This window comes from Botryllus schlosseri, chromosome 9 (assembly GCF_051294905.1).
Source record: "Botryllus schlosseri isolate E-star chromosome 9, Bs_hap1, whole genome shotgun sequence".
In the NCBI taxonomy this organism is placed as follows: Eukaryota; Metazoa; Chordata; class Ascidiacea; order Stolidobranchia; family Styelidae; genus Botryllus; species Botryllus schlosseri.
In genome coordinates, this window is record NC_137244.1 from 26025247 (window position 1) to 26049430 (window position 24184).

The 24184-nt window shown below is 39.8% G+C and overlaps 1 protein-coding gene, 1 long non-coding RNA gene and 1 pseudogene across 2 annotated transcripts in view; 2 read left to right on the forward strand and 1 right to left on the reverse strand.

The window, feature by feature from the left end:
* Positions 1–13895, forward strand: part of LOC145445772 (A.superbus venom factor 1-like) — a 41742-nt gene extending 27847 nt beyond the window's left edge. Inside the window, exons 31-42 of the mRNA XM_080323906.1 lie at positions 546–730; positions 1698–1843; positions 3567–3741; positions 4192–4346; positions 7149–7278; positions 7622–7776; positions 7845–7975; positions 9128–9244; positions 9317–9414; positions 9976–10088; positions 12648–12736; positions 13617–13895. Of these exons, the coding sequence (XP_080180032.1) occupies positions 546–730; positions 1698–1843; positions 3567–3741; positions 4192–4346; positions 7149–7278; positions 7622–7776; positions 7845–7975; positions 9128–9244; positions 9317–9414; positions 9976–10088; positions 12648–12736; positions 13617–13836 (1714 nt within the window). The 3' untranslated portion in view covers positions 13837–13895. The remainder of the gene's footprint in view (positions 1–545; positions 731–1697; positions 1844–3566; positions 3742–4191; positions 4347–7148; positions 7279–7621; positions 7777–7844; positions 7976–9127; positions 9245–9316; positions 9415–9975; positions 10089–12647; positions 12737–13616) is intronic.
* Positions 1–24184, reverse strand: part of LOC145445807 (uncharacterized) — a 116698-nt gene that overhangs the window by 57142 nt on the left and 35372 nt on the right. The window lies entirely within an intron of this gene.
* LOC145445783 (putative phospholipase B-like 2 pseudogene) lies at positions 20821–24160 on the forward strand (annotated as a pseudogene).

A 24184-nucleotide genomic window follows, 5' to 3' on the forward strand; every position in this document is an offset into this window, starting at 1 on the left:
GATTATTTCAAAAATGAACGAAATTTCGATTTGACTGACCTCGGTTTCTACTTATTGGAATCGAGTCAAATTTGGTGTGCAACGTTTTTTTTAGGTAACCTGGTGATTTGACAATCAAGCCAATGAAATTTGAAAAAAAAAAGTTTTTTTTGAACACCCCTAGTGATCAGTAAAGAAGTACCTATACTTTTTGGAGTACACTTTCACTAATTAATCAAGTGGAAATAGACTACTTCCACTTCTACTCAACAGTTTGTCAATGTTTCAGGAAAAGCTAGGCCTAGAATACTTACTTTTCGTGATACTTTCCCCGCATGCTGTTGATGCACAGCGCACCAGTAATCTATATTCAATAGTAGTGTATTAGGTTTGTAGTTAGATGTGTACTGTGATAGATTTTTGTTTTTGCGAGTCAGCAAAAATTAGGGGTTCCCTGAGAGGCTTGCAAATTTGCATAGGGGTTTCCGAAGTTACTATACCGGGTATGTCAAGAACCGATGGTTTAGTTAGTGATGGTGCTCTAGCTCAATGTCTTCCTTGTTCAGGCTGCGATCCAAGATCATCTTATCTCCCGACAACAGACTGGCTTTCTTGAAAGGCGCACCTTTGGCTAAAATTCAAGGCACGGGCACCCACGCCTACTGGTATCAACGCAAACCTCTCGCTATTGACATCGAAGCCACTGGATATGGATTGCTGGCTCTTTTGTTTGAGGCAGGAGCGACTGGTCGTAAGTGCATTATAGTCCTCGCGCTTTTTCTTTCTGGGTTTATTTCAGATAATTTGCCTATTTTACTGCACTTTGTGACGATGCCGTAGGTTATTCATGACTTGACATATATGTAATTTTTCCCGGATTCCGGGATTCACTGATTAAATTGTGAGATTGCTTAAAAAATCGTTGCTCATCGAATTTGGCTTAATTCCCACCAGTAGAAGCCGATGCAGAGTCAATTAATTTTATTTTTATTTTACTGTAAACCTCATAAAATTGTTGAGTTGTCTACATAAACGATGCAAAACAAATTTGACGCAATTCTAACCCGCAGAAGCGAAGTCATTCGAGTTTTTCAATAATGATTCTTGGTTTCCTCACCATCAATGCTATTTTTGCAAATTTAAAACTCTCAAATGCAATAACTCCGCTCTGCCGGCCGGAATTGAGCAAAAATTGTTATGCATCGTTCTTTTCGGTAACTTGACAATTTTATGGGGTTGACAGTAAAATTTGAAATAAATTCTTATTTTACTTTTTATAACAAATTTAAAAATTGCGTCGGATTTTACTGGTTTGGTGTGCAGTGTTTTTTTTCTCAGGCAACCTAACAATTTAATGAGTGAATCCAGGAATCTGGAAAAAAAGTTGTTTTTGAACAACTTTGTTACTACATGTTTCGTATGCTAAGATGCGGCCAATCAAGGTTTCAAGGTTTCCGCAGTGGAAAATATTATCAAAACTATAATTTTCGCTGATAAATTAACTCTTAAATGTTAGTACTCAAAAGAATCATATCTGACTACTCTACTCAAACTTAAGTAAAAACTTTTGATGCTACTTGAGCACACACACTTTGACATCCTCTGATAGCTTACTTATGATGTTTTGAAATGACCAAACGTATTACACTGTAATAAGTGTCCCGATATTAATCCACGACTGAATCCTAATTATTGATTATTTTCTTTGTATATTGCAGCCACTCAGGAGATGTTCGACCTTACCAGGAAGATTGTCTTGTGGCTGATCGAACAAAGAGACGAGAACGGCGGTTTTACAACAACTCAGGATACGGTTGTGGGATTGCATGCCCTTGCGGATTACATGATATGGAGTAGCACTGCGGTAAGATTGAATTATGTGAAATATAATTTAATTTGGGGACCGTTAGTTTTGGCGGATGTGATCAAAGTTTTCAGCTTTTTAGTCAACTCTAGACCTGGTATACTTTCTTTATTTAGTATTTATATTTATATCTTTTTCACACAGTAACTTAAGAATTCATGTGTTATTCGTATGGTTACCAGTCAGGGTTGAAACCAAGTCACAAGGTCCGAGTCACAAGTCAATCTCACTTTCATAGTTTTGACTCGAGTCAAGTCGAGTCGTTTTCAATTCACCACCGAATCGCGTCCAAGTCATTGTGTTGACTATTCAGTTTCGAGTTAAAGTCCCGCTTTTTACAACTCTCCTTGGTGGTATCTATGCTTTGCATTCCTAATATACTAAATTTTTCTCACTTTTAACAGATTTTGGTCGCATTTTCAAGTGCCAATACTAATAGACGAAATAACAATAGTGTGGTAACCTTACTATTCTTTGAAATTGCAATGAAATTTCGGTCTTGGCCATCCGAGTCTCGAGTCATATGACTTGGTCCGAGTCATGCACAATGACTCGTGTACAAGTCAAGCCAATACTCATATTGACTCAGTATTTTGAGAAAATGACTCGAGTCAAGTTGAGTCACCAAAAAATCGCGACTCGAGTCATTACAACCTTATTACCACTGCTTGCTGGCATAAAAAGTTAGGCTTATGACTAGATCCAGGATACTCCTATTCACCGAATGGGGCAAAACCAAAAGCATTATCATGAAAGCTTCTGCCTGATGGCCTGGAAAATTAGCTTCACACCTACTAAGAGAGTGCGCACATGAGAGCTCACTACCTCCATGATCAGCTGCCCCAGTTTTTGTTCTGTTTTTTTGCCATTTACATATAGGCAATTAGGTCTATACTGGCTTCCACTACACCCGCTTTTAAACCAGATCGCTTTCATAATAATTACACTAGTTATTCTTATTACATTTCTATTGCAAGATTAACCAAATGCCTAATGAACCAAATGTCGTATATCACAATTCACGCTCATATTCAGTGAAAATTCCATTTTTCCATATCTTAATCTAACTTTTATGCATCGCTTCCATAGTAATAATAGTTGTTACATATCTAATGTACAAGTTATGGTAGAGCGTCCGGCTTCTTGGTCGGTAAATCGTGGAATTTGAATTTGAATAAAATAGTATTTACGGTGGACAGATCTAAAATAACTAATTAAAGAACTTGCCGCCGTAAATACTATCCAAATATTTCGACTGCAATAACTCCGCTTCCACTGGTTGGAATTGAGCCAAATTCGGTGAGCATCGTTTCTATAGACAACCGAACAATTTCATGGGGTGAACAGAAAAATTTGAAATTTTTGACATTTGTTTTTATATAATAAATAGAAAACTTTCTTAGACTGTAGCAATGAGGCTACTGGTTGGAATTGAACCAAATTTGCCGTGCAGCCTTTAATTACGTAGCCTAACAATTTTATCAAGTAGCCAGTACAATTTGGGAAAAAAATTCATTTTTGAACACCCTGTACAGTACATGCCGCAAAAACATCAAGAACAAAAATATACAACATCCTATCCCAATGCCAAATGTACCAAGTGCCAAATTCACTGGTAACCATTTGTAAGGCAGTCTTCAAGTACATCAAACTATTTGCGTATCAATCGTGGACCTCGTGGACAATTCGAATTCAACATCCTTTCTTTTTGTATGTTGATTAGGAACCGGACCAGAACGAAGTCGATATCGATGTAACGATCACATCACCGGAAGGAACTGAATACTTCGATCCTCCTCTGAGGTTCCTTCTCGACAAGACCAATGAAAATGTGACTCAACCCATTCCGGTCGGACCGAATGCAATAGCGAAGGGAATTTTGAACGTACGAACACAAGGTAAGCTTACCGCGTTATTGATTTATTCCAATTTGTACTGGGAAAAATCGAGTACCCGAGTGCAAAATAAATTTGGATTAATGCCAACCAACAGAAATGAAGTTATTGGAGTACAAAATTTTGCATTTGCAAAAATAGTATTTACGGTTGGAAATTCTTCACTTATGAAAATGATTGAACTACACACCATAAATACTATTATTTCAAATCCAAAATTTGAACACCAATAACTTCATTTCTGTAGGTTGTAATTAATCCAAATTCATTACGCATCGTTTTTGTAGACAACTTAAAAACGTAATGGGATTGACTTAAAAATAATTTAATTCTAACGGCTTTAATTCTACATATTGGAATTGAGCTGAGTCGTAACAATTTTATTGAATAGCCAGTAAAATTTGAAGAAAAGGGTTATTTTTGAACGATCCTAATCTGCTTTACGTACTTTAGGTGATGGCGAAGGCACCATATCGTACCGGTGCGTTTACCGTACGTTAATCGACGAAGAGGCGTGTCACTTTGAACTCGCCGTGTCTCTGGTAGAACATGAAAACAGACAGATCGGGAGAGCAAACCCGGACGCGCCTATCAAACTCAAGATGGTGGTGGGTATCTCATTTTTCTCGTCTATCGTTTGGATGTACTGAAGTTTATATTCGGGGATACGATTGTTGATGCACAAAGCTCTTTTCATTATATGTACTTGTCTCTGACGAGTACCTCTGAACAGTGTCAGTCAAAGATATTCTGATTCATTTCAATATCAATATATTATCCTATTGTATATTGAAGACTACTCGAAGTCGTTTCGGCACCCTCCTATCTTTTCAATATATCGCAATCTTTTGGTGTATTGATTTGAAAAAATATTAATAAATTGATGATGATTGAATTCTGTACATCCAAGAAGCATTTCAATACTGATGACTAGTAATTGGCTGAATTTTCCGAGTATAGTAATGATTCGAGTCGAGTGGTCAGAGAAGATTATACACTCCTTGCAACAATAAATATAGTTTCCATACTATCTTCCACTGTGAAAGGCTTTAAGTCGTATCGCATGTCTTACAAAGTCACGCACATTCCTGGAAATGACATGTCTGTGAAACCTGATCAGCCCCCAGCATTGTCATAAAGTACAATGAAATAGTTATGGTAAAAAAAATCCGAATAATCTTTAATGTGATTTAAAACTGACATTTTATTAGTTATGGTCTCATTTGAACTTTCCGCATCATTCATACTGTTATGAGGTCATAGCAGGGTTGTAACCCAGGTTCCAAGTCACAAGTCGCTCTCGCTTTTATAGTTTTGACTCGAGTCAAGTCGAGTTATTTTCAATTCACCATCGAGTCAAATCCAAGTTCACCGTTCACTGTTCAGTTTTGAGTTCAATCCGGTTCAACCCACTTATTCGAAGTCTGCTCGAGTGATATAGAATGGCTCGCATTTATAATATATAGTCTTAACAGTTTCTGGCCCTATTTTCCAAGTATCAGGACTGATAGTAGAAATACCAAGTGGTGACTTATATTTTTCAAAGTTACAATGAAATATCTGTCTTTGCCATTCCAGTCTCGAGGTATATGACTAGATTCGAGTCATTCACATTGACTCGAGTACAAATCGAGTCAATACACAAGCGCACTCGAGTCGAGTCATTTTACGCATTTAAAAAAATGACTCGAGTCATTACAACCCTGCTAGCATCACGGTGCAAAACCCATGTAATGACATGAATGATGTAATGCAGTGGTTCTTAACCTTGCCACCAGCGCCCCCCAAGGGGCGCTGGCGATTTTGAAGGGGGCGAAAACGCTCAGGGGGCGATATGGGGGGCGCTGGGCTCAGGGAGGCGGTATGGGGGGCGCTGGAGAAAAATGGCTTCGCAGTAGATGATGTGGTGGTAAGACATATCCTTAATGAGTATTCGGAGCAAATTAACACCGAAAACTTCGTTATATATAGCCTAAGACATATAGTTTTAATCGTCCATGGGCGCCTAAATGACTGGCACCGAATGTTCCTGTCTTGGCAATCTGAACCTCAGAAGACGAATTCCATCTGGCAGGGAAAAATTATATGCCAGTGAAGAAATACCAATTTGAAATCGTGGGCGTCTTTTAGTTTAGTACGACTGGGCGACAGGGATATATAGAACTGTTGGGCGATATCCCTGTTGGGCGATTCTATAAAGCAGACAGGAGGTCACGAAATAACATCATGCAACGAAGTTATACCAACGGGTCCGCCCTCCCGAATATGTTTAATTATTAGTTACGGGCCCTACAGTTTCCAAGACACCTCACAATGTTCCCTCTACGTTTTGGCGAGTCTGCGCACACTCAACAACTCACTGTGCATACCCTTGGACAACAGTGCGTAACGACTAAAAAAAGGTCATAACTTCGGATTTGTTGTGCGCAACGTAGATTTTCTGTGCGCAGAGACCGTGTCAGCACTGTTCACGTGCGCAGCTTAGAGGGAACATTTCACCCCACTCAGCTTTACCGATAAATCTGGTTACGTGAGCAGAGAAAGTATAAAAATTGATATCAATATACATGCAATTCCCGATCATATTGATCAATTCAATCATTAATTATTGAAATTTTTCGCGCTTCGCGCGTCTAGGCGAGAGTAGCTGGCTCAGTAAATGGACACCCAATGTAGATGTCTAGTATCAGCAAATAGCGGATAGCCGTAGAGGGGTCTGGGGGCGAAGCCCCCTGGAAGTTTGGTTTACCACCCGACGAGGGGCAGCACACCAACGTTTTTTTTTTTTGGGGGGGGGGGTGACGAAGTGCTGTTACGACCCTGGTAACGAATCAATTGTACCTACGGGTACGCCCGAATATGCCTAATTTTTAATTACGTGCCCTTTATTTTCCAATACAGCAGCTCAGTCAGCGCTACTGGTAAATCTGATTACATGGGCTGAGAGAATAAAAAGTTTATAGCGACTAATATATGTATTCACCACCTATTCATTCATGCATTATAGAAAATTTTGGTACCTAGGGCGACCTGTCCACACAAACTTTGCTGACCATCGAAATCACGCTACGGGGTTCGCGGGCGAAGCCCGCAGAAGTTTGTTTTATCACGCTATGGGTGCGCAAGGCAATCGTTTTTAGGGGGGTTGACGAAGTGCTGTTACGGCCCTCCCTCTTACTCATTGTCTTTTGTACATTCCTTACAATACGAGGTTGGGGGGCGCTGGAGCACGATAATTTTTGAAAGGGGGCGCTTGAGGAAAAAAGGTTAAGAACCACTGATGTAATGTAATGCAATGTATGAACAACGGTTCCAAATGCGGATCAGATAGTTAAACTGTTTCCTGATATCCAACAATTCCGTGGCTTCAAACTGTTTGGCGTCTTTGCTTACATTTTGCATTGATTCAGATCCGCGTATCGAAACCGAATGGAGATGCGGCCGGTCAATCAATCATTGAAATAACTCTCATCTCCGGCTACCAGCCTGATGAAGAATCACTAAAAAGGTTGAGTCAGGAAGAATATCTGGACGGAGTCAGTGAGTATCCTTTCATGAGTTTCGAGTTGAGGTATTATTGCAGTCCATTCTCATTTTGACAACACCTTACTTTATTTTGGAATTAATTTTGACAACAATTATTTTTCATGAATTCAGAGCCCAATTATCAAGTGTTTGAAGAGATTCTTGGAGGTGCAAAATTTCAATATAGAATTGAATTGGATTAGAATTAAAATTAGATCATTAGATAACTAGAATTATCTAATTTTCCAAGCCTGCTACATTGTGAAACTATCAACATATTAAAGTTTGAGATATCTACATTCTACATTGTCGTCCACACTATTTCTGTGCCAAATAACATTTTGCCAATTTTTTTCAGTCGAACGTTACGAAATCGCGAACCAAAAAGTCGTCCTGTATTTGAAAGAGATTACCGAAAAGCCGATAAACATCCCTTTCCTGTTGAAGAGAGAAATTAACATCAAACATCCAGACCCTGCTACAGTCTCAGTGTATTATTACTACGAACCTTCGGTACTATTTAAATCTATTGCTATACCTGTACGTGTGTCCTCAATCTGTATTTTGCTGGCCTTTCAAAGATTCGTTGTACCAAATTCTATGCGTTGCCGAACAATATACCGCAACTACGCACCACGCCTTGCAACGACGAGAAAGGATATGGTGGTGAAGACATGTGTAAATGTGCTGAAGGTGGATGTTTAAAATGCAGGTAATATTTCTTTCAACTTTTTGAGTTGAATCAATCGTTTGTTCGATTGATGTCGCGTGAAGAGACGCTCGGAGATACAGACCTTCAATATACAATTTAATAATATATTCGTATTGAAATAAACCTGAATATTTTCGGATGACACTCGTCATGGGTAATCGCCAGCGACTGGCTGAGAGTTGAAAAGAACTTTGTTTAATATATATGTGTATATCAGGGTTGTACAAATATAACTTTTTTCCCGAGATTTCGGGGATTCACTGATTACATTGTTAGGTGCGTTCACATCTACCAGTTGGAATTGACCCAAATTTGGTGTGTCACGTTTTTTAGGCAACATAACAATGTAATCGGTGAATCGCCGGGATCCGGAAAATAAGTTATATTTGAACAACCGGATTGTATGGTATTGTATATGTATTGTATCACCAAATGTGATGCCACAGGAATGAAAATTCGATTAATCGAGGCGAACAATTAAGACTGGTTAAGCTCAAATTCCTATTATTAGATTATACACAAATTACATCTCTTGGCACATACTAGGTTTGCGAACTTTCCTAAAAATCGACTTCAAGGCACATAAATGAAAAGATGAACGGTCTTTCCCGTATGCCATTTGGAGTGCTGCGATTTCTAGTGTATTACACATATTTCATAAGCCGGTCAGGTTTGACAGACTTTGATACATTCATTAGAATCTTGTGTCTCATTACTCCCAGTTGGTCTATCATTAAAACCGACTAGCCTTTTCTGTAAGTTACTATTCTTCTGCAGAACCGACTCGCCGACTCCACATTCTGAAATTGAGCCTGGTCGAATTATGTCATTCTAAAACTTGAAAACTCTTTTGGGTTGTAAACTTGTTTAATTTTCCATCCTTAAATTTGCCTGCGATCGAGTTCCTACTGCTCTGAGAACGTCAGGGTTGCTTGCTGTCACATCCGGTATCATTTATCAACATTATCAATGATACAAAACACCACAAGATTGTGATACAAGGAAAAGTTAGGTGGGAATCGATACGACTTGAAATAGTCTATTAATCAGACACCAGCCTTGGCTTATGTCAGAATATTATTTTTGTAGATCATGTTGAAAACAAGTACGGTGATCGTTGCCTTTAGCTACATGATTCTTTTTTTCGCCTAGGACGAGAGCGGAACAGCTAACAAAGACAATGTGCATTCCTGGCATGAAAGACAAATGCAAACTCTGCAAAGGAGCTGAATCGGATTGTTTCAATATGACAAAGGTGGCTTGTGAAAGGTGATGTGATCGAAATTTCACGTCTTACGTTTGCAGGAACATCCTAACTGATGGGTATATGCTCAATTTCAGTTCTTACGTCTATCTTGTAAACCTGACGAAAAGCGTGAAAGACACTACAGGCGTTTTCGTGAATTTCGAAGCCCGTATCGAAACTCTATACAAGAGAGGTGATTTAATTTATATGTACTTTGCATATTGCATACAAGTCAAAAGGTCCCGAGTCAATTCCACTTTTATAGATTTGTCTCGAGTCAAGTCGACTAGTCGAGTCATTTTCAATTCACCATTGAGTCAAGTCCGAGTCCAAGTCAAGGGTCAAAGGTTCGAGTCCGAGTCACAGTGTTTTAACTCGAGTCTTTCAAGTTCCATCTGGTTCAACTCAATTTTACAACTCTGTTTGGGAGATACTGAATGCCTCGCATTCATAATACAGTAATCTTCCTCGCCCTACACAGTTTCTGTCACTGTTTTACAAGCGCCAGTACTAATACTCGAAATAGCAATTATGCGGTAGCTTACTATTCTTCGAAGCTCGACGAAATGTCTGTCTTGGCCGACCGAGTCTCGAGTCGTGCGCAATGTATCGAGTACAACTCGAGACTTATGACCTTGTAAATTATTTACAACCCTGCTGGGGTCATTACAGCTCTGATATAAGTTGAGTAGTTCTAGTTGTGGATTTTATACAGCAGTTCCTACAAGCCTAAATCTTATCCTTTGAACTTTAGGACCGGACGCTGCCGCTAAAAGCAACGAATTGAGAAAGTTTGTGACCAGAACAGATTGTTTCCACGGATGTCGAGACGAGGCATTGGCGTCTGGCGACAAAGAGGGTGACTCGGTATGATATGACATTGGTGTATGTTTTCAAGTGTTTGAATTCCACCAGAATTGCTGTAAAATCTTCTTTTCTAGTCAAAACATTGTCTATCGCCTATATCAGTGATCCAGTTTTGTTGGCAGCTGTTAATAAGCCATATATACATCAGGGTTGCTCAAAAATCATGGTTGTAACCTTTTGCAACCAAGTCACAAGGTTTGAGTCACAATCAGATTTGTAACCAAGTCACAAGTCAATCTCGCATTTTTAGTTGTGACTCGAGTCCAGTCGAGTCATTTTCAATCCACCGCCGAGTCAAGTCCGAGTCCAAGTCAGTGAGCAGAGGATCAAGTCCAAGTTCAAGTCATTGTGTAGACCAGTGGTTCTCAACCTTTTTCACCTCGCGGACCGGTAAAATTTCAAAAAATGTCTGGCGGACCGGTGAACTTTCAAAATTGAAATGAAGCCCAAATGTAAAGTATGCAACCGTTTTTTGCAATTATATGGTACTAGAGAGCGATATTTAGAGGGTTTTGATCGTAATTAATTATCTTCATGATGGCATCCATGTGATTTTATGGTAGTAAGTCTGCTGAGTCGAAGTAAAATTGCCAAATAAACGTGCTACCGCCGAGAGTCGTTTACAGTCTTTCGCACCGAAGGTCGTGGATTTAACCGACCACGCCAACTCAAATACTATTCTTCTCTTTGACAATATCGAGAGAAGGAGCGTTTCGGAGTCGAACCATGCACCATGTCGTGCTACGGCTTGTTCATTGCCCACTGCCACCATACGCAGGCTACTCTGGCAACTGCGAATACAATGCGTGTCGCAAGAAAACACCTTACAGCAGATATACTGGTCATCCGCCAATCCGGGCCGAAAAAGCATTTCGTCAGCCCACCCCAAAAAACGTTGGTCATGGGCCCCCACAGGGCGATAAGCCAAAGTTCCCGGGGCTTCGCCCCCAGACGCTACAGTTGGGTGAATGTTTTCACCTGTACTTGTGAGCACATTCATTCTACTCAGAGTTTATGTAGCTTAATCGCGCCAATAGCGAACATTTTCGATCATTCATGACTGAATTGGTTTTATCGCTGCCGAATTTTCGGTACACCTTTCGGATTTCCATGTTCGCCTGAACTTCATTATATGTTGGTACGTCGTGACGCGGTAATGACTGACGCCGAAATGCCAATTTCTGGAAATTATGCGTGTTTCTCGGAAAAGGGCATCTAATAAGCAAGACATTCAGTGACACTATCGCGCAAAGCGCGAAAAGAAATTGAAAAATGTTGAAAATAGTTTCCGAAAAATACGCTATGATTTATGTTCACGTGCAAAATAATTTCGGGCCTTTTTCAAGCTCGGCCCCTCTCCAATTTCGCGATTTGGGGTGCCCCAGCTTCGGTCCAGCACAAAATGAATGAATCGAAAACGAATGATCGCGCAAACTGCACTGTTTAGCGATGAGGCAGCTGTTGTCTGTTCTGTACTTGTCGCTCGCATGTCGTCAAATGACACGTCTTGAACTTTAAGTCAAATCGAACATCTTTTCAGCCCTAATGTTACCTCGCGAAGGTCTGAATCAGTTTAAAATTTGATGTTTTATTTATTTTATCAATGAAGCCTTCAACACGGCATCTTGAAATTAGGGTATATAATTGTAATATACCTCGCGGACCGGCAGGAATGTCGTCGCGGACCGGCACCGGTCCGCGGACCGGCGGTTGAGAACCACTGGTGTAGACTGCTCAGTTTCCAGTTGAAATCTTGTTAAACCCACTTTTTATAACTATGTATATGGTGATATCGAATGATTCGCATTATATAATATACTCATTTCCCTCACTTTCAGCAGTTTTTGGTATTTTCAAGTACCAGTACCAATAGACAAAATCACAATAGTGTGGCTACTTTACTATTCTTCGATATTACAATGAAATGTCGGTCTTGGCCGTCTGAGTCTCAAGTCGTATGACTTGGTTCGAATCACGCGCAATGACTCGAGTCCAAGTCGTCGAGTCAATACACAGATTGACTCGAGTCGAGTCATTTCCGTATTTTGAGAAAATGACTCGAATCAAGTCATCAGAAAATCGTGAGTCATTACCACCCTGGTCACAATTCTATACTTTTGTAGTTTTGACTCGAGTCAAGTCGAGTCATTTTCAATTCACCACCGAGTCCAAGTCAAGGAGCACAGTTTCGAGTTCAAGTCAGGTTCAAATCACTTCTGTGAAATTCATGGCGATATCCAAGGCCTGAATTCATATATATACCGGAACTCCTTTTTCTCACTCTACCCATGTTTGGTCAAAGACAGTTTCTGGGCCTATTTTTCAATTACTGCGCCTGATATACCAGACTGGAATAAGTCATATAGAATGTGTCGAGTCAAGTGTGATAAAGTACTGTATAACGTGACCAGCTGACTTGACGACGTAATGGTCGTAACGCCGACCACCATTTCACTGAATTATTTTCCAGCATTTTTAGAAATGTGCTTCCGTCTCTCTGTGTGTCTATCTTTAATCTGTCATTCTCACTAACAGTTTAACATGTAACTTTTCTTTCAGAAGGGGGAACTTTTCACAGAAGAATCTAGTACGTTTGTGATCTTCGGTAATGAATTTGAGAATAGCATTGACAAAAATGGCGACGACGAGTGAGTGTCATTTATCACAGTAATTTGTCGGTTCAACTTTTTTGCTCGTTTAATGCACTAGGAACAATGATTGAATGCTCAAATCCAAATCAAGTATTTATTCTAATTATTCGAGTGGAGTCGTGGGAGATGAATTTTTCGAATACTGAAATTGTATGCTCCTTGTCACTAAGTTTAATTTATTGACGAGAATTGCAGTTCCGACCTCACTTCAACTACGTAAACTTTGAAATGTCGTTCTTAACGGTCCGGGTTTCGAGTCATATGACTTGATCCGAGATTACAAGTCGAGTCGATACACTAATTGACTCAAGTCGAGCCGAGTCATTTTTTGTATTTTGAGAAAATGAGTCGAGTCACGTTGAGTCACCAAAAATCGCGAATCGAGCCGGACTCGAGTCATTGGTTAGAAGCTATTTGAGTACTCTGCATAAGTAGAAGTAGTTCATTACCGACTACCTCTGCTGACAGGCGTCCAGAAGAAACCTTTCTGGTTAATTAATTGACTAAGCATAGCAGTGGCTGTAATATGTAAAGCTATTCAAATAAATGCTCTGAAATTTGGAATGCGCTAAATATTTTGAATGAATGCTGAATATATAGTGTTATCGGTGTCGGCACAAAAATCCGATATCGGTCGGAATCAAGTAATATGAAATGTCTCGAGTCATATGACTTGGTAGAGTCGTGTACAATGACTCGAGTACAAGTCGAATCTATACAATTAGTGACGCAAGCCCAGTAATTTTTAATAAAATGACTCGAGTCAACGAAAAATTGCGACTCGTACTCGACTGAGTCATGACCCGAGTCATTACAACCCTGCCACTGATCCAAGGTGTTCGTTGCCAACCAACCAATCTACGCATTCTTATTGCAGCCCGCGATACATGTTGAAGGAGGGCGATCACGCGGAGAGAGTTTACTCGACCGAAAAGTGTAAGGCCGCAAAGGATCTGGTCGACGGGATGTGCAAGAAAAAGAAGAAGAAGACGAAAAAGCAGAAAGCCAAGTGTCAGAAGAACAAAGCGATAAATCAGTCTTGCTTGAATCTTCGCCTGTTGAGGAGAATGCTAATACGAGGATGCGACACTCAATAAATGTCCTGTTTACGTAACGCTGTCGATTCATTTCTATTAAATGAATTTCTGTATAGAAACTGATTCGCTTGATTATCAAGGTATACGGGGGACTAGATCTATCTTTAATCGGACAACTATGTGTGTAATCTACAGAAGTGGTCAGTAACGAAGTACTCTTACTTTTTTGAAGTACTCAAGTAGTTTTCCGTTACTTGGGTACTTACTCAAGTATATCTAATTTCCCGCTACTTCTACTTCGTAATGTTCTGTATTCTACTTACTTTTCGCTATTTTCAGTTTGTCAAGTCGAAGTAGTTTAATTGTCCAATCAGGACGATAGCCTGATGAATTTCGGAGTATCAACATTTAATTTTCATAAAAGTTGAGTAAAGCGTAGAATTTTCTTCGCGCACAGTGGATATGGATTGACCAATAGGATTTCACGAAAGTAGCCTATCGTTGACTAAAATTTAGTTGGTTCCGTTCGCAACGCGTTGTTGCCCATATAATAGGGTTACCACACGTCATCTTTTAAGAGGATTTGTCCTCTTTTTTTAAAGTGTCGCCCTTTTGTCCTCGTTTATGAAAATTTAGGTCATATTTAGAGCAAAATGCGAGTGATATATGTCGTTAATTATGCCGGTATTTTGAGCTCTGAGCGAAAAGATGACCTTTTTTTTCTGTAGTCAACCACCCGGTAATGCGGAGGAAGAAACGGTATTTTGGGCTCTGAGCGGGAAAGTTGACCTTTTTTTTATTAGTCAACCGATCACAAAGTGGGAAAAGCTCACCGAATTTTGAGAATTCCTCTCCGGTTTCGCTAGTCTCAAATTTCTGAAGAAGTGTCCTCTTTTTAGATTTCCAAAATATGGTAAGCCTACCATATAAAATATTGCATCAGAGTGTATATGGTCCATCATAACGTTTGAAAGTGATGTTTCGCAATCTACCGATTACTTATCATTAGGGCTGGGCACAACAATTCGGGTACTCGAATCTGAATCGAGTAATAATTTTAATAATTCGAGTCGAGTAGTAAAAGGCGATTTTTTCGAGGGCTAAAATTATACGCTTCTGCACTATGAACCTTTTTCATATATTGCATATATTACTGCTGTATAACTTGGTAATGGGGTAATATCGGTAGCAAGTTTGAAAACCCATTTTACACTCTGCTCAATATCAACGTAGCAATCAGACGCCTGGCCTAGACCGTTAAGGCGTAAGAGTAAGCATACATTCCCTTACAAGTCCTCGTATAAATTTTTGGCAAAGTGACTGAAGATAGTGATTTTATGATATTATTATATCATATGATTGACCCAGTTGATACATTGGGTGACGTTTAAGACGTCAATATGTACTTCAACATTGTGACATTATGTGGGCCGAGTCGTCGCTATCGCTAGGTATCGTGTTCATTAATACATAGGCTATCACTTTACTGATTTTTAGGGTTGGAATTAGCAATATGACGTCACGTGACGTCATGAGGTTCGCGTTCACACAGAACCTTTCAAAAAGGTTCGCGTTCACACGAACCTGATCCTTTCAGAGGTTCACACCATCCCTACTATTTTCCACTGAGGAAGCCTTGAAACCTTCATTGGTCGTGTCGCAGCATACGAGGCGCGTATAGTACAAAGCTACGAACGTTACTGGAAATAACACATTTCCGAAGTCATGATGACAACATTGTCAAGAAGTGCAATGAAATCGGTATGGTCGAAAAAATACCAAAGTATCTTCAATGTGACGGATAACAGGCATTATGTTCTTTGTGGTGGCATAAAAGGGGCATATTTGAACTTCGAAATTGTACATTGTGTTGTGACGCCATAATGAATGATACTCGAATACTCGACTCGACTCGAAGCGTAATACGTAATTCAGAATCGAATCACTCAGGTACTCAATTTTGCCGACCCGTACTTATCATATCGTAATCTAGCAGTCCACGACGTGTCCTAATCTAGAGAAGTGGACTCTGACATTTTTTAGCTTTAGACCTGTTTTAGCATATCACCTTTGAGTAGACTAAAAGTCAGTCAATTCTACTTCTACTTCAAGTACTTTTAGTTCGTTTATGGAAGAAGTACATCTACTCGTACTTGAGTAGATTTTTTTATCGTTTCTTCTACTTGAGTAGCGTTCTCGACTACTTTGACCAACTCTGATAATTATGGCGTGTTGGCTATTTGTGGGGTACGATTAATTTTCGGATATACTGTAGCCTATTTACCAGTCGTATACGGGTATTTAGTACATTTTTATGCATTCCAAAGTATTAAAGGTTTGTGGTTGCTGAAGTTTTATTGAAATCACACATTCTCTAGCAGAATTCTTGGGTTTAACGATATTCCAAGCAATTTTGAACGATGCGTCTGTAACGTCGTCGGCAATTTTAACGATGCCTCGAAATATGGATTGCCGGGTTTGACACCTAGCTAGCAACGTTTTTCCAAGATCAGGCGATATGCATAACTCCAGAATAAACTGTCTTAATATCATTTAATCTTCTACACTTCGTTACGACAACTCTTCTTCAACAAATATGACACATCGGTATTCCATTTATATCTGAGAAAGCAAATTCATTGTTCCAAGCAGTCGACTTGACTCGAGTCATTTCCGCGAAATACGGAATTGACTCGACTCCAGTCAATATGTGTATCGACTCGACTTGGACTTGAGTCATTCATTGCGCATGACTCGTGTTTTGAGACCAAGACTCGACCAATACCGACATTTCATTGTAATTTCGAAGAATGGTAAAGTAACCACACCATTGGGATTTCGTCTATTGGCAATAACAATTAATCTAACTCGAGCATGTATCAAGAAACCAGAAAACATCAAAGAACTATTCATTACAACGAACGCAGACGGTGCGATAAGAGAGCTCAGCAGCTATATTAATATGTAACAATACAGTGCCAGTAGTAATTGCGTTCGTTATGAAAGATGTCGCGAGCCGCAAAATGCACGTCTGCAGGCCGCGGGTTGAGAACCCCTGATCAACCCTTAGCATTTTTGCAAAGACCAATGGGTATGGTCGAAAAAGAACAAAAATTATTAAGGCCCTAAGGTGCAAGTGGAATCACAAAATTTTCCAATTTTTTTTATTGTAGAATGTATAGAACTAGTTCTTTTAAAAAATGTGTTGCTCTTGTCTGATTTCGAATTAGAAGTATGTTAGAATACGATTTGAAATCTCCCATTTTCGCAGAGAGTCACCCCCCCCCCCCCCCCGATACACTTTCATTCATTTAAGCTCGCTCAAAATTGTTTATAAGCAGGGGGTTATAGCGTAGTGGTAACGATAAGCGCCCACCAATCTGACGGATCCGATTCTATCTCCGTCGGAGGTTTATCTGGGCTCCGCTTCCCGTGCCGTTGCCGTTCTTACAAAAAAGCCCAGAAAAAGACCCGACGAAAGAAAGCACTCACAAGAAATGGAAACAAGGGCGTAGCCAGAAAAAATATTTGGGGGGGGGGCTAAAAATTCGATGAAGTAAATGACCCCCTCCCCCCCCCCTTAAAGATAAGGAAAAAATAGGTAAAATCGATGGACTTGGGCGCTTATTGGATGATTAACACCACATTTGGGGGGATCGTTATATATATTCCACTCGCAGACGGATGTGATTAAATGATGATTGTGGAAAACCAGGACGACGACACTTTCGCGCGAAGCGCGAAAATTTTTCATGGTTAATGAATGAAATTGGTTCAGTATATTGGTATTTGCATATTGCAAATACGTTTTCAATATCAGATTTACCGGCAGGGCTGATAGAAGTGGTGTCATCAAACATTCAGGGGGCAATTAATTATACATCTTGAGCTATATGTTCATACCACACGGCAAGACTATTTAGAGTTTCTAGAGCAGGGTGGCCAAAGGGCGACATGAGACTTACGAACCATTGCGCGGGCCACTTGAATGTTGATGACCTTTTTTAGTCTTCCGATAGGAGCGTACCGGATAATAGGTAACGTTGAAAACAATACTTATATCAATACGCATCACAATCAATAACAATTATGACATGAAGACTTGGTGTGGATCCCCGACCTAGCCGCGCGAAATATTGTGCATTATATAGTCATATACGACGATCTGCGAAAGTGTGGCTGGCCCCGGAACTGATATTTTAGTCGGCAAAATCCCAAATTTCGCGGTCAGGCTAATCAAATTTTGGTTATTCGGTTTTGGTGATTTTTTTTTGGTAATATTAGTAATTTCGAGAATTAACCCGCGGGCTTCTCAAAACCTTCTCGCGGGCCACGGGTTGGCCGCCCCTGTTCTAGAGGGTGGACGCCGGACGGGACAGTTGTCATTTATTGCTGTTACTTCATGACTTGCGTAGAATGCTGTCACCACTCAAGAGATCGAGCACACGCAAGGTCGTAGCCAGAAAAACAATATATTTTTATTTTGTTTGGGGGGGTTATGACTTTAGGGGAGCTCTCCCGTGGGAACATCTCGCAGAACCGTACATCCTGCCATAGGCAATTTCATCACTACCCTTTATACATACGATTCTTAGACGCACACACATACATACTCTATGGAAGCTTCCAGTTGCCAACTATAGCTTGTATTAGGCGGTCGTTGCACGGACCAGCCCAAATCGCTGACATAAAGTGATGAACAATCAGTGTGAATTTCGGCCCTAGTCGGGCGGAGCGTAAATGTTTTTTGAATAAATGAAAGAATTTGATCAATAATATTGGTACGTCTATATGAGCAAGTGGTGTCCATTCTTATTACTTCGTTGAAGCACTGTTTGGGCGTAACCTCTGGTAGAGATTGACGCTACTTTAAAGATTGAAATCGCTGATACATACCAGACCAAATTAAAAAACTCCTTCGATCAGACTCATTCAATTTCAAATTAGCAATTTTTAACGGGAGGTGGAGATATTTTCCTGTGCCAGTTGCGTTTATGTTGGAGGGGTCTGATTGCAGGGACAGGATCATTAGGTGCAAGCCATTTAAGCACCCGAAAATCTATATCGAAGGCTTCGGAATAGATGGGTCGGTTTTATGGTCGTCAATCATTTTGGGAGCGCACTTTGCGGAGTCGCAGCCTACTTTATATATGTTCGTGTGTCCCGGAACGGAAGTTGCCGGAGCTAACAGTCCCCAACCGCCATACTGAACTGACACTCCTACAGACTCAATCAACCCAACGACCTCGGGCTACTCTAGTGTATCTACTCGTACTGTTGTATTCTCATAATTGAGAATGCAGCTAAATTCAATAATGGGTATTTGCGGAATAATTTTTTTCGTGATGCCGATAATAAAATCAAGACATGAACGGACACTAAATATCTATTGATTTTACGAAAATTTTCAAAAAATTTGGGGGGGGGGGGCGACCGCCCCTTTCGCCCCCCCCCCCCTGGCTACGCCAGTGAATGGAAAGAACTAGTAGAAAGGACCGCGGCTTCAAAAAGATCAACTTCGAAAAAGAACTGTGACATCGGGCACTCTAGGCCGAGGTGGATTTTAGAGTAAAGGATCGCTACTGATGCGTGTCGTTCGACATTCTCCTGTCTGTTCATCACATCGCATTGTGTTTGACTTGTTCAGATGAAAAATATAACCCAACAATAAATAAGCACTCTGCCATGCTGATTTTATACAATAAATAGAAGAGCCATATGTCTAATCGATAAAGCGTGACTTTCAAAACATCTCATCTTCCGGAACCATGGAAAACTGAACGAATATTTTTCGTGAATGAATTTGAATTTTATTGACTGTGCAATCCAGCGTATCGGCTCCGTTAGACACCTTCCGCCACTTGGATATCTCTGAAAATTGGTGTGCTGTTTCGTTTAGCTATATGCTATAGGTATTTGAAAGTCATTCCTTGACACAGGGTATAGTTTGAAAAATTTCGAATATTTTTCATGAATAAATTTGGATTTTTATTACTGTGAAGTCGAGCGTATCGGGTCCGTTGGACACCTTGCGCCACTTCGATATCGCTGAAAATTGGTGTGCTGTTACGTTTAACTATAGGCTATACGTATTCGAAAGCCATTTCTTGACACAGGTTATAGTTTGGCAAATTTCGAATAGTTTTCGAGATAAATTTGAATGCGCCACTTGGAGATAGTTGACAATTTGTGTGGTGTCAGACTAGCATGCAAACTATACATCTGTGAACGCCATTCATCGCCACAGTCTCTAGTTTGGAGAAGTTGGATTCGATTCCAAGTTTAGTGACTGTTTAGTTTAGCGTATCATATAGTTTAGAGACATTTGAGGTACGGCGTTTAGCGTGTCGGACCAATATTTGTTTTGTCAAATCCAGATTTTGTGTGCTAAAACTACATTTTGCGAAATTTCGTTTCCAGCAGAGCGATACCTTGCAGCTGTGAAAATTTCATGATGGAGATAGTCATTCGCGAGATAGCTGTGTTGAATTAACGGTATTGAGGTGCTAGTCGAGCTTATATTCTTTATTAGTTGTTTCACAAACGACGTGATGCGATAAAATCAGTCGGGTATTTGTACGCTTTATTGATTTGAAGACAATTCAATGAGTATTTCACCGTAACCTACGTCGAAACATCGTATGTGGCCGATGGCTGCCACGCGGCATGGCCGGAAACTTGATCCTGGTGATACATCCGATACCGGCGGTATTCTACACAGTAGTTCTGATATTTATTTTTGATGGCTAGAATTTGATGGCTAACTTCGTCCCGGTGTTACCCTACCGATAAGATATATTGACAGGGTCAAATTGATCGAAGCAATGGTGTATTGTTGCGAATGCGGTCACATCGCACAAATTTCGGCTGGAAATAAGCTATTTCATATTGGTAAGTAATTTATACCACTATTGAATCCAAAAAAGGTATTAACTCATCCTCCCGGAGGTAACTCGGTAAAAATGGGAATGGTAGGTCATATATTTTTTCCGTGTAGGAAATTTCATACAAGTATTCGGCCCAGATGATAGCAGTAGCAAGTCATTCATCCAGTTCACGATATTCTCTGATCAGCTGATGTGGTCTGCACAATTTCTTGCTGCAATCGGTTGTATAAGAAAGCATAGCCTTACATTACATTAGTGAACTCAACCGAAAGACACGATGTCCTGCCATATCGTGATTGTATTTCTACTTGTGGTAGTGGATTTTTCTATGTGCAGTCCCAAACGTGCCATCTTCACAGTCAATGATGACAATGTAATCGAACATTTAAATTTGAACCTCCCCAGTTCTCATACGAAATCAGTGTCAGTACCAGAAGATTGGGTTGTGGATTCGTATTATCGACATTCGTATAGCGATATCGGGTGGGATATTATAGAATTCACTATGAATCCGCGGTCAGATGGAAGCAAATCTGCTTATATGGCGGGATATGCAGAAGGGTTTTTGACGAAGGAGAAGATTAATCAACACTGGCGCAATACAATCGGCGATTTTTGTCAATCAAAACCAGTGAAAAGTCGCTCTTGTCAGAAATTGCAAGGTTTTCTCCAAACCAACCTGGACTGGATGGTGATGATGGCTGACAAGAATCGGGACAATGTTATTTGGAGAGAAGTGAAATATGTTCTTCTTCAGTTGCAAGGGTTGATAGATGGGTTCCGAGGATCACCAATGTATGATCCTTCAATCAGAATTGAACCGTTTGGATTGCTTCTTTTGCAATTGGCTGGGGATTTAGCAGAAATTGAAACTGCGCTTGGTATAACAGACAGATTATCGAAACATATGGTAGGCTCTGGTTCATGTTCCGGTTTCATCAAGATAGTTTCGAGCTCAGGTCAAAACGAGCTTTATTCCTCGCACGCTACATGGACGGACTATAACATGATGTTACGCTTTATGAAACGTTACAATTTCGCCAATCATACGTCGGTATTTTCGGGATATCCCGGAATGCTCTTTTCCGGCGATGACTTTTACGTCCTGTCTTCAGGCCTAGTGACTATGGAAACCACAAACGGTAATTACAATGCGGATTTATGGAAAAAAGTGAAGCCTCAAAGTCTCTTGGAATGGGTCAGAACTTTAATTTCTAACAGGAACGCGAAGAATGCCCGGGAATGGTGTTCTATCTTTGAAAATTACAACAGTGGGACGTACAATAACCAGTGGATGATAGTTGATTATAATAAGTTCATGTCTGGCTCTGATGACCAAGTTTTATTCATATTAGAGCAATTGCCCGGGCAGATAGAATACTCAGACTTGAGTCATGTGTTGCTAAAAAATTCATACTGGGGAAGCTACAATATTCCGTATTTTTCAAACATATACAACAATTCGGGTATGGCGGAACTTGCAAAAAAGTATGGAGATTTTTTCACCCATGAAAAAAATCCACGAGCTAAAATATTTGCGCGTGATCACGGAACAGTCACAGACCTTACATCGCTTATCAAGCTTATAAGATACAATGATTTCAAACATGATCCGATAGCTAAATGTAATTGTACGCCTCCATATAGCGCAACAAATGCGGTTGCTGCTCGTTGCGATTTAAACGACCCGAACGGAGTATATCCAATTCCAGTTTTGAAGCAACGCAATCATGGCGCGACTGATTTCAAAGCTACGTCCTCCCAACTTATGAAAAACTTTGGTCTGGTGGCGGAAAGCGGACCTACTCATGACCTGCAGCCTGTGTTTGAGTGGTCCACATCGCCCTACGCGGATTCCCATCACGAAGGACACCCAGACCGATTTGATTTTAAACCAGAACTATTCTTGTGGGAAAAATGAATTCTTTGATGATTTCTATGGGCTATCATACCACTGCGTTGGGTATTTGAAAAGTGCATTTGAAAATCTGACATAATCATATTATAGACGCGGAACCGTGACAACTTTACCTTCCATATCTTGGCCGACGTCTTTATCTATTTCAATCATCCAGATATCATGACCTCTTTCCTGCCGTTTTTAACTCTATTTGCTACAAATTTTGTAGTTTTACGTGATTCTGTAAAATTTATAGATAACACATAAATGGTACCCGGGAGGAATAGAAACTTTTAAGCTTATACAAGTTCGGTTAGAACTAGAATTATAGCTACTCAGATTTTCCAAATTTGATTAGAATTAAAGAGAAATTCAACAAAAATCAAGTTTATTTCATACCAAATCATTGGTTTATTCCCATAAGAGTCAGAATGGCAAATGTCTGTACACCAAGCTTTACTCGTTTAGCACCATACAGTTCTGTAGCATTTTCAGAAAAACCAGAATGTAGATTAGAACTAAAATTGAAGCATCGAAACATTTTACAAATTATATTGGAATTATATTACCTGCGTTTTTCTCTAATTAGTATAATTGGACAACTAAAATCATCTAGTTGTCCAAGTCTGCATGGTGCATGATTACATCCAGTGTTTTATCAGCACAATGATATATTTGATGGCTTGTAGGATGCTTCATTCAATCATTGCATCCGACATTTTACGAGCAACACATGACAGATACAATGCCTATAAAAAGTTTGCGGGCGAGCCCCCCCCTGTGGTTACTGAATGCAGTTGGTATGACTTAAACTTTATGTGCCATTATATTATTGTATATTCACTGAGTGATTTTGAATTGAATACAGACTCTATAAAGATTAAAATGCAAAGGTACCAGATACACAAGTATATGCAAAAGATAATGCGATCCCATGACCATCTTTTAATGTGAGTTGCTTGCGTGCATGTGATGTTGATGCTTTCGCACTTTTCCATTTGTGATGCACTTTAGGAGAGCTGTTGCTGACTGTGTTATGCTTTTGACAAATTGCAAGTAACCTATTTATGTATTTTCATCATTACCTGCGTTTCATATTTCTTTGCAATATAGTCCTACCTGTTAGCTTATGTTCATGACAATATTTTGAACTGTTGGACCAAATCTAGAAATTTTTACTTTTTATATCACACATCAGCTTGCATTACGAAGTAGGCCTACTTCTACTTTTGGAGTACTCAGTAGGTTTGGCCAGCTTGTAATACTTGCTCAAGTAGTTATGATTTAAACCGGGCTACTTCTACTTTTGCTACATTTTTCGTTTTTTAAAATAGGCCCAAATGACTTTCATTTTTACCTACTTGAACATTGCCAATTGTACTTGTATTTGACTAGAAATTTACGACGTTGCTTCTACTTGAGTATTTGACTACTTTGACCCCATACAAATGGATTGTTTTGCATAATTTTGGTTTTTCGTTATTATATCTCGTATCTCCACCCTTTATATCGCTTCTAGGCCTACTAAACCACATTCCGAGTCTGAGATATTGAGAAAAATACCCATGCATTGATGTAATTTTCTGTATGTTTCAGAGGTAACTCAAATTTAGAGGTAAAT